At 42.5% G+C, this 10,418-nt stretch overlaps 1 protein-coding gene across 1 annotated transcript in view; it reads right to left on the reverse strand.

Annotated features, from left to right (window-relative positions):
- Positions 1-7,254: 7,254 nt before the first annotated feature.
- DHRS3 (dehydrogenase/reductase (SDR family) member 3) overlaps positions 7,255-10,418 on the reverse strand; it is a 24,604-nt gene continuing 21,440 nt past the window's right edge. Inside the window, exons 4-6 of the mRNA XM_010139555.1 lie at positions 10,191-10,417; positions 9,050-9,175; positions 7,255-7,804 (exon numbers count right to left, since the gene is read on the reverse strand). Of these exons, the coding sequence (XP_010137857.1) occupies positions 7,720-7,804; positions 9,050-9,175; positions 10,191-10,417 (438 nt within the window). The 3' untranslated portion in view covers positions 7,255-7,719. The remainder of the gene's footprint in view (positions 7,805-9,049; positions 9,176-10,190; position 10,418) is intronic.

Here is a 10,418-nt window from a genome sequence, read left to right on the forward strand (position 1 = left end):
GCGTGCATTAAAAAACAAATTATAGCTTTCACAAAAGAAAATTTACAATTCTGTAATTTCTTTGAACAGAGGTGATGTGTATTAGGAAACCTATTTTTAAAGCTGGAGTGAAGATGAATTGACTCTCTATGTTTAAAACGATCCAAACGAGGTCAGGAGGCTCAGTGCTCTGACCCTGTAATGATGGAAGCAGAGCATTCTATGGAATGATTAAATGGAGTTGTTTGTACATGACTGCTTCGGGTTTTAACTTATGTAGCAACTTTTGCTGCAGGACATCAGCATTATTCTTCTATGTCAGCATCAGATCCCTCCTAAAGAAATTCAAGGCTGTATTTCATTTGATGAACATCCTTGTTAAACCTCAGCTATGCCAACAGGACAACAGAGAAGATGGCCGTGTTTCAGGCTTCAGAAGTACTGTGATGGTTGATGTGGGTGAAGAAGGTTTTTTTGCATTAGCAAATGTTGAGAAACCTGTCAGATCACTAGAACTGAATATTCAAGAATATTAGACTATTAACTCCTCAGCCATCAAAGCACACACCGTATTGCCTGCGGGATCTCTCCCTACTGGCTTTTGCATAGCCCTTGGCGTAGTAACAGAATACTGCCCAGCTCCGCAAGCATCCTCCATAAATCTGCAGCCCTGATGGGAGTCGAGAAGTTACCGCAAGGTATTTCACTGCTGGGGAAAAGAAAGCCAAGCAATAGCTCACAAACTGATTTGTGATTCTGTTTAATTCTATTGCTGATTGGAGTCAATCATATTCTTCGCACTTTATTTGTAATTATCAAGGGGAAATAGGGCGTGAGACCTGACAGAATCAGCTAGGAGATGCTGTGGCTTCTCTTTCTGGTACCTGAGAGAGCCCACTCCATTCTCTAGGGCTGATGCTGAATCGAAGATGGACTTTAAAAAAAAAAAAAACAAACCCAAAACAAACAACTTATCTTGCTACATTCAACACTTGAGAGAGCAGAGACAATGAGCTCGTCACCTCCTCTGTTACTGGCAATAGGCAAAGTTGCAGGGGGTATAATGACCATGTGAGTGAACTGACTTCACTATGGCATGTCTGCATGAAATCAGCATTCCCAGCCGGCTCCAGGAAGAAGAACCCTGTGTTTGGGTATCACTTGTTTTCCATTATGACCATTTCCATCTTCTGTCAACATTCTTCTGAGATGAGCCCTTTTTATTATAAACCCTTATTCCATATGACAGCAGTTTTCGTATCACCAAAATATTCCAGAAACTGTTACCAGCCCTGCATTTATTTCAGTCCTCTCCTGGTAAAGAGAGCAATGAATTGCCTCATTTTCTTTGAGCTGAAGCTAACAGTGTAATGTGCCAGAAGAGTATCTGGGAACACTCACCAGATCAATAGCAATGCCCAAAGCAGCAGCAGCAGCAGCTGGTGGATGTGCTCCAAAGGGCCTAATGCTAAAAGAGGAAGATGAAGAAGCGTTTCAGATAATGTATTCACAATGCCCAATGTTTGCACGTGGTGGTTCAAGGGTCAAATCTAAGGCACGACTTCTGGGAGTCATGTAGGCTGTTCTCAGGCACCCTAAGGGACCCACTGCAGTACTTGGTTTGGTACTATCCATCACATGTCATCTCATTCTTTAATCTGTTTTCCTCAACAGTGTCTTGCAGGACCAGAAGTTTAACTCAGTTTGGTCAGTGATTATATGTACCGCAGCTTTCCATGCAGCCTTCCTCTGTACTGGTCACTGTCATAGTGATGTGCTCAGGTAACTCTACTCAGTTCAAACTGCTTCGGAAGATGCGTATGGGTAAGTTTTGGAAGCCAGGGTCATTTTCATACAGAAGCCAGCAGGCTTCTGAGATGTCTAGATTTAAGGTATTGATACTGCAACAGTGTTCCTCTACATCAATTCCACATTGATTTGGGAAGAAGATGCTTGAGGAAGATGTCAAATAGCAACTTTTCCCTTTTATGTCCCTTTTCATTATCATTTCATTAACATAGACAGGGAAATTTCATACCTAGGATGCCTGTCTGGGAAAAGCCTGTACAAACCAGAAACAACTCTTTCAGATAAATAAAATTCAAATTAAATAATTGCTTTTGCATAAGAACAAAACAGGAAACTGAGCCACATCTACCTAGTACCACTAGGTCAGGGTAATTACTAACACAAGCCAAAGAACCACATGTCCTCATCATACCCAAGCATGATGGATGACCTTTGCAGCTGGCTGGGAAAAAGTGAGTGGTGAGTCAAACTGACCCTTCCTTGTTCTGACATGTATGGGTTGCTTTCCCTTCCTCAAAAACACAAGAGACGGCAAACAGTAACTGGCGTATTGGGGTGTTCCAGGCCAGCAAGCTACAAAGTTAAAGGACAGCTTTTTAGGGCACGGTGACCCATCGGAATGAGCAGGAATAACACCATGCTTTTTTTAGAGACTTTGTTCTTGGATGGAAATCACATGTCTCTATTATCGTAGAATTTCAGGAATACAAGGTGGCGCCTCACCTCTGTCTGCTTTGGGCCTTCTTCCCTTATTTAAGGAAGAACAGTTCTTTTCTAGACTTTTGCAGCAAAATCAGCATATACATTTGCCTTGATGGTTTTTTCTGTGTTGTTATGTCACAATGCTCATAGCAAAGGTGAGCATAAGGAATTAATAAGTTTGGACTCTTTGGGAAAGTGTGACGAGACAAATTGTCTCCTCAGAGGCCTATGCTTTTCAGTTGTATCCCATCCTGGATCAGTGTGTGTTTCTGCTACACCCTCAGGCTGAGGCACCCGTTATGGAAACGAAAGAGGGGGTTAGATTTCGAGAAAAGGTGACAGGAGCAGGGGGAACTCACAGCCCTGTAGTCTGCAGGCTGGGGCACCTCAGCCCCATCAAAACAGAGTCTGGTCTTCTCTCTAACATACTACCTTGCTGATCAGACTCGCCTCAAGAATACAGAAAGGGTCGCTCCTGTTGGAGCTGTCAACTCCCTGAAGGTAAGAAAGGTGCTGAGGTGATCTTAGTAGAATTGAGGCTGTCAGGAAGAAAAGTGACTGGATTGCCAGCTTCCCTAGGAACTGCTGGATAAAAGAGAATGAGTAGCAAGGAGGAGGTGAAGGTCTGGTTTTCTTCATGTCTTTCTACAAGTTAGTTGCTGAAATCGGTGAGAGGTCCCTGCCACTATTCACATCTCAGTGATGTCAATAGTGATTGTGAATTCACAATCTCCTTCAGAAACGAAGAGGTTTCTGTTCACTAGAGGATGGAACTGCTGCTTGTGACTGGCAGGTTTTGCCCAGTCTCCAAACTCCAGCAGGCCGAGAAGCAAAACCAGGTTGAAGGATCCGAGCACCAGGGAGGTGAAAGCTACAAAGACAGTGCAGAATACTCTGATCTTTAGAGCTGTGATTGTTTGGTGAAAAATGCATTTGACATAGCTTGCTTTACCCCCAAACTTACAAACAAGTGCTGTCAGAAAACTGGCTGTCACCCAGATTAAGTTTATTAAAGCCACATGAAGAAATAAAACCAAAATAGATGATCCGAGGTCACCCTGTATTCTTTTCTCAACAGTCGCATTTCAGCTAGAGAAAAACACGAGGCCAAATCACTGTCCGCCACAAACAGATGTGTTCTCTTTGAAATAAATGCACCCACTTACACTCTGCCTGCATTAAGTCTGTTACCGGGTTTTTATGAGCTCTGGCAAGAGCAGTGCTATCTGTTAATAACTGGAGGTGGGAGTGTTCAGGGAGTTGTCTGAACGGCTTGCAAGACTAGCTCTGATCACATCCACCCACACTAATTAACACATTACATAAAAGTACAAGTTTCTTTTTGCAAACATTGGAATCATTGCCCAGACACTTTCTGTGAAGTTCTAGAAGAACTATAGGGATAGTCTCCATCCTCTTTTGACCTCAACAGAACAATGGATGAGTAGTAGGGTACGGTTCCCACTTCCAGGGCTCACTCCTTTTCTCCATCCTGCTAAACACTTGCCGTCAGCAGGGATATGGCTGGAAGGACCTTTTCAAAGTTCACCAAGGGTGCATGAGGGGACATGGTTATTTTTTCTTGTCAAAAACAAAATAGAAAATCAAATCCTGAACATGAGCAATCAGATTTAATTACAAAGGATGACTCCTCTCCCTGCCCTGCCTCACTAAATCTGTTACACTTTTTATAAACAGCAGCCTCTGAAAACACCTGGAACCGAAAAATCTATCCATTTAAATAGGGTCTTTTTATGTCAGGAGAACATACGTCCCCAAACAGCTCATGTTTCTCCACCATTCACATTTTAAAACAGCAGTAATCTCCTGTATAAAAGGGATAGTAAGGGGTCTTCTCCTTCTTCATAGACTGGAGCAAGTAAAACTAATTTCATATGAAACTTCAGTGACTTGCTCCTACAGCTTCACCTAGATTCCTCCAGCAGGATTATAAATACATACCCTGATTTCAATTTACTCCAGATTTTTTTGTATGACATCTGGCTTCAAGATGGTGGCACTGAAAAGTGCAGTAATGACATAGGAAAATAGAGGGGGGGAAAAATGTGCAGTGGAAAGCAGGAGGCAGTGGAGAGAGCAGGGAAAACCAAAATTAAAATAAGTCAAAGAGCGGAAATTCCTTTGAGAAGGCCTTAGGCTTCAACAAAGCTTGTCAACATTTGCAGCACTTTATGATTACCCAATACTAACCTTATGTGAAAAGGACAGTAGACCTCAGCAGGCATTCCAGAGGAGCCTTTCTATAAAAAAAAAAAGTAGCCTTCAAATGTACCCATCTGAATTTGCAAGTTGCTCACTGGATGGAGAGCTTTCTATCTCACAGCACTCAGAAGAGAAGAAACTGTCTTACTCAACTCTTCCCTACTATCTGAAAAGCAAAGTCAATGTTTTCCTCATTATTTTCTGTTTGCTGCATACCTCTCCCCCACTGTGACTGCTATTTGACCTGCTGTCCGCTCAGAGACCCTGAGGGGAAGAGAGGGAAGTGTGTGTGTACGAGAGGAGTGAGATGATGAGAGTCTCAGCTTCATTCTGATTTGTTTATATTCATTAGAAAGAAATGAACAGCACTTAGTATGTAAGACAACCTCAAGAGAGGGAAGTGTGTGTGTACGAGAGGAGTGAGATGATGAGAGTCTCAGCTTCATTCTGATTTGTTTATATTCATTAGAAAGAAATGAACAGCACTTAGTATGTAAGACAACCTCTGCAGACAGGGCACATCTTTTATGCAGCACAGGAAAAGCACAGATTCCTCTAAGGGACAGGACTTGGGGATGACTGGAGACTTAATTACAATGTGTGCACAGGTTTTTCCCTCACTTTTGCATTAGGATGTTATCAATTAAATGAATTGCAGCATAAAGGTTTAATTTAAGGGGGACATTGTGGGGTGCCCTCCTTCACCCATTCTGTTTGCTCTTGCATCTACAACCCTGGCATGCCTGACTGTGATTAATGACAAACAGGAGGGAATTAGAGTGCGTAATGTGAGGTACATATAGTCATCCCTTCCTCTCCCAAGCGTCTCTTGATAAATATGGTACCTTCAGTATTCCTGGCAGATCCTGGAAGGATTCTCCCCTCATTGCACTTATGTTTTCAATGAACTGATTTCTTCTCACAAAACTGACAAAAAATAAAGCTGAAAGCATCTATTAGGGTGGGCATCAAAATCACAGAGATCGAAGTTTCTTTTCATCCTCTGCAGAGAGCCTCAGACATCTAGGAGTTCAAAACAACACTCTGTTGTAAGTAACTTCTACAGAGCTGGCACAGAGCTACAGCTCGTATGTTCTGCACTCAGAAGGAAAGCACTGACCCAGCTAGGAGAGCTCCTCAACATACCCATGCAGGCACAGGGGCTTGCATCAGTGGGTCATCTGGCACTACCTTCCTCCCGAACGGCTCAAGAAGAGAGAGATCTGCTGATTCGCAGCAAGGTTCAGAACTTCAGATTTTAACATTCCCATCACTGTACCCAAGTAGCTGGTCTCCATTCTACAGGGCAGAACTAAAGGAGTATTTCAAATACAACTCACAGCTTTTCTGCTGCAACTCAAATCTCTCATAGGAATTTATATATTTCAGCATACGGGTTTTTCCCTCTTCTAAATTTTCGTTTAGAACCCCTTGGTTTATGAACAAGTTCTGCTTTTCCTTTCTACAGCATGTTCCATTAGAATTTGCTGAGCTTTTGCCAAACACTTAGGTAGTCAGACTTACAACGTTTGAGGTAGGGAAACACTAGAAATATCTGCTTTGCAGGTCAGGGTGCACCTTGAGATTGTGCAGTTTGCCCCAGGTCACACGGGACATCTGTGGAAAAGCTTGAAATTCAAGTCAGGAGCCCTAAATTCACCCCTTTACTTTAACCACGTGGCCCTCCTTGAGGCGCTTCATGCCGGTGCTCTCCAGCAAGGCTTGCTACTTCCCTGTATTGCAATTATATTAATTCCTCTTTTAACAGTGTTCCAGTATGTTTCAGCTACATTACTGTGCCTAGTGCTGCTCGGTGCATCTGGCATAGGAATGCAGAGTTGCTTTTACCAGACTGTCAAAGAGAATATATCATTACAAAAATAAATAACATCTAGCTGCTTCTGGCATTTCAGTCTGAGCAGTATTTATCACTTTTGGCTGATCAGTGCCTGATTCAATGCCCCTAAAAATCAATGGGTACATTCCCAGTTGAATTCAACGTGCATTTAATCAGGTCTTTGCTAACTGTGCTTCCAAACTTCACATTTCATCAGCACTACAGTACTGTCTCTTCTATTTTTAGACCATTATTCCACTTACTTCACTGTGCAGATTGATACAACAGATTTTCCTCTGCATGGATTATGTCAGTGAACGTATGTTTGTACAAGCAGGCTCTAGTTTTAGTTCTAGATTTAGTTCATCCCTGATGTGATGCTGCCTACATACATGGTAATCTGGGATTAATGCTAAAAATATAGATATATTTTATCATAAATGAACAAAAATATTCAGAAAGACAATTCAATTTCACATATGAGTTCTTTGACAGAATCTTTCAGTACTGAAACTCTCTGCTCTTCTGACTGAGCATTCCTCTCCAGCCTTCACAGGTGAAGTAAGACAGCTTCCTTGGGCCCAGCACAGAAGTCCTGGGTGGCCTTTAGCAAAGAAAACAGAGCTCCAGAGTTTGCTCCTTCCCTGATGTGAGTTGGGAACAACTTCATCAAGGGCTGTAAAGTGAAGAAAGGGAAAGAAGCTTCCATTAACTGTCCATAGCTTTTAGTTCTCCAAAGTACTTTTTCAGTTCCCCATTCAAAAATCTGAAATGAAACCAGTAGCAGTTTGTAACTGCAGTTCCTCTGAAGAGGGGGGATAAAGTATGTATGGGGGGTGATGTGCTGCCTCTCAGCTGAGACAGCCTACAGACACTTGAGAAACAAAAATTACATCTCAAAACTATGAGTAGATTGAACAACTGAACTCTAAGGAATTAAACATATAAACATTTCACACTTTTTGTTTTTCTTTCCAAGGGTCTGTAGTCTAGTCATTCAGTCCTGTGCAAAGGTCATGTTACTATGGATATGACCTGCAAGAAATGCGTTGCCGCAGAGCAGCGCAAGTCACATGAGCAGGCTAAAAGCCAAGCCTGCTGATTCGGTCTTGTCAGGATTTTCATGCTTGTGTTAGTTCCACCGAAGAATAGTCCTTGCACCATCAAGTCTATGTTCGTCCTTTGAAAGTGTTCATGCAGGTGTAGCTCCCAGAAAACTTGTGGATTTCTTCAAGTGCTGCTTGAGGGAGAATGCTGCAGGAGAAGCAAAAAGAAAATAAGCAGAGTGGACAAACCTCTTAGGCAATGCTAATGAGCGGATGTGTGAACGTGGGTTTGTGTACACACACACAGAAGTACACATCTTCTCAAAAACCAGCTAGAGAGAGCGCCCGGACAACACACACCACTGTCCTGCTGTGAGCAGGCCTAAAGGGAGAAAATTCTACTGAGTCACTCTTTGTGTACAGAAATACTCATCCAAAAAGGCCTGGAAAAACTAACCTGGAAGATACCATTGTGTTTTATTCCCTCCAAATACTGTGCAGAATCTTGTTCTCTGAAATACCCAAATTTAAACCGAGTTCTCTAGTTAACTCGCCATCTATTTGTGCTGGGCATGTGGCCTCCTTATCATAAGGTATGGACGTAGATCTAATCTCCTGACAGCCACTGTACTGGAAAAGAAATGATTAATTCTTACACTAAAGGAGAAGGAGAACAGCTCAGTCTGTAGGATTTCTGGGAACTTTTAAGAGTGTCCCGAATTTTACGTTCAGGGCAAAGCACTTATTGTGAATTATTTTTTCTTGTTTGAAATGCAATACTGCAATTGTTTTCCGCCGAAGTCTCATGGCCTTGTCTCAGTCTCTGACTGAAGAAGGTTTTCCAAAGGCTTTAGCGCAAACTCTCATGGAAACACAATTTTAAACATCCTTTCTTTTTAGTTGTTTCAGAATACGAAATTATGGCTTTCTTTCCTTAGGGACTTTAAAATTCCTGTCCTAATCACACACAAAATTATTTTGTTAATGGCTTCATTGCTTTACACAAGCAACTCTCTCTAAACACAGCTGTGATGTACACACCTTATTGCACAGAAATCCTTTACAATATAAGACCCGAGTCCAAAGAGTGGCTTCCTAACTCAAAATCAACTACGTGCATGTGTGGATTGTTAAGAAGTTTCCTAGATACACAGACCAGTCCAGACCTCAGGAATCCAAATTTTGGGAGTGAAACTGGTTTCATAAGGGGGTTACACCCAGAGAAAACATCTACAAAAGGAATCTCAGGAAGCATTCTCCTTTTGTTCCTGTGACTGTCATCAAAGGGTGTTTCCCTGTATTTCCCTTCCATCAAAGGGAAGGGAAGAACCAATCTGATCCTGGACACTGGGTCACAGTCAGGCTGAGGTTTGCCTTGGGGGACAGACACGGTGGCCTGGGAGCCAGTCTCACCTGACTGGCTAGGCTATTGCTGGGCAAAGGAAATACTGACCTTTTCAGGATGACAAGAACATGCATCGTCCACGGAAGGAGCAGGAAGGCTTGATTCATTTGAACAGCTTCTACCGTCCTCCTAGCCACTGTCTCTGGCTTGAGAGGAGGAAAAAGATTAGGGAACCTGAATAAATGAAGTGAAAAATAAAATAATTATTTGTTAACCAAACTCCTTCTTTAAGCTACCACTGACCCAAGTCCTGTTACTAAGCTATCACTGCTTACTGGCGTTCAAACATGCCCCAAAGCAGGCTGGAAGAAGCAGAAAGTTCCAGTTCCAGCCAGAAAGCTGGAAAGCAGAAAGCCCAGTTCCAACCAGTACTACTGGCTTAGCTAAACGGTTCAGAATGTACGTGTTGGTGCCTTTAGGGAGAAGTGGTAGGGCATATTGAAAACTCCGACTGAGGGATTTTCTTAAACTGTAACTAACCAATAGCAAAATGCTGTCTTTTCAGTGCTGGTGGTTTTTTTCTTCCTCTCTGTTGCTCTTTGCTTGAGTCAAATTCTTGACAGGTGAAAGACAAATATTTTTCCCCGTTGCTTTTAATACCAAATGTAAGGCTCTTCCCAACTCCAGCAAGAGCTTGACACTGCATATTTTCTTGACTAAGAGAGCTCAAACTATATTGATAGGTTATTTTGTCCATTGTAGAAGATTAATTTGGTCAGTCAGTAGTCTTTGAAGTTAGCTTGCTCTCTTAGAGAGAGGTGAAAAGGAGGTACTTATAGACTTACCTCACTAAGTGGCTGTCATTTCTTTCAGTGGGAAAGAATTAATTATTTCAACGAATAAAGAAGGAATTTGTACTGTTAATTCTCAAGTAATTTGTAGACTGCTCCTTTTGAATGACCTCAATTTTCAGACAGCCTCCCCTCCCTCTCTGGTGGCGGCATATGGCCCAAATACACTCAGGGAAAAAAGGCCTTACGTTTTCTCTGTAGAAGCAACAGCCTGTATGAATCTGCCAGTAAACTGAGGGAACCAGTCTGATGAGTCCCAGGTGGCCTAGAGTGACCCTCTGTTCCCAGGCAGCCAAATGAGACATCAAATTCTCTTAACTAAATGAAGCATTAATTAGGAGTGTATTCTGATGATTCATTTAAAATGAGATGCTTTATTCTAATTCCCCTGGACTGACCTGATTCTCATGCCCTGAAACATCTCTGTGCTTGTGTGGAAGGGCAGGACTGTTGTGGCATTCACTCCCGGACAGTCCAGCAGCCCCAAGGTCAGGCTCTCCATGAAGGCAAAGGATGAAGCTTTGGAGGTGCAATAGTCAATGGCACCAGGGATGGCTGACAAGGCCAGGACAGAGTTCAGGCAAACAATGTGTCCATTCTGCAACTCCAGCATCCTTGGCAGGAAT

The sequence above is a fragment of the Buceros rhinoceros genome, unplaced genomic scaffold (assembly GCF_000710305.1).
Source record: "Buceros rhinoceros silvestris isolate BGI_N320 unplaced genomic scaffold, ASM71030v1 scaffold41357, whole genome shotgun sequence".
Classification (NCBI taxonomy): Eukaryota; Metazoa; Chordata; class Aves; order Bucerotiformes; family Bucerotidae; genus Buceros; species Buceros rhinoceros.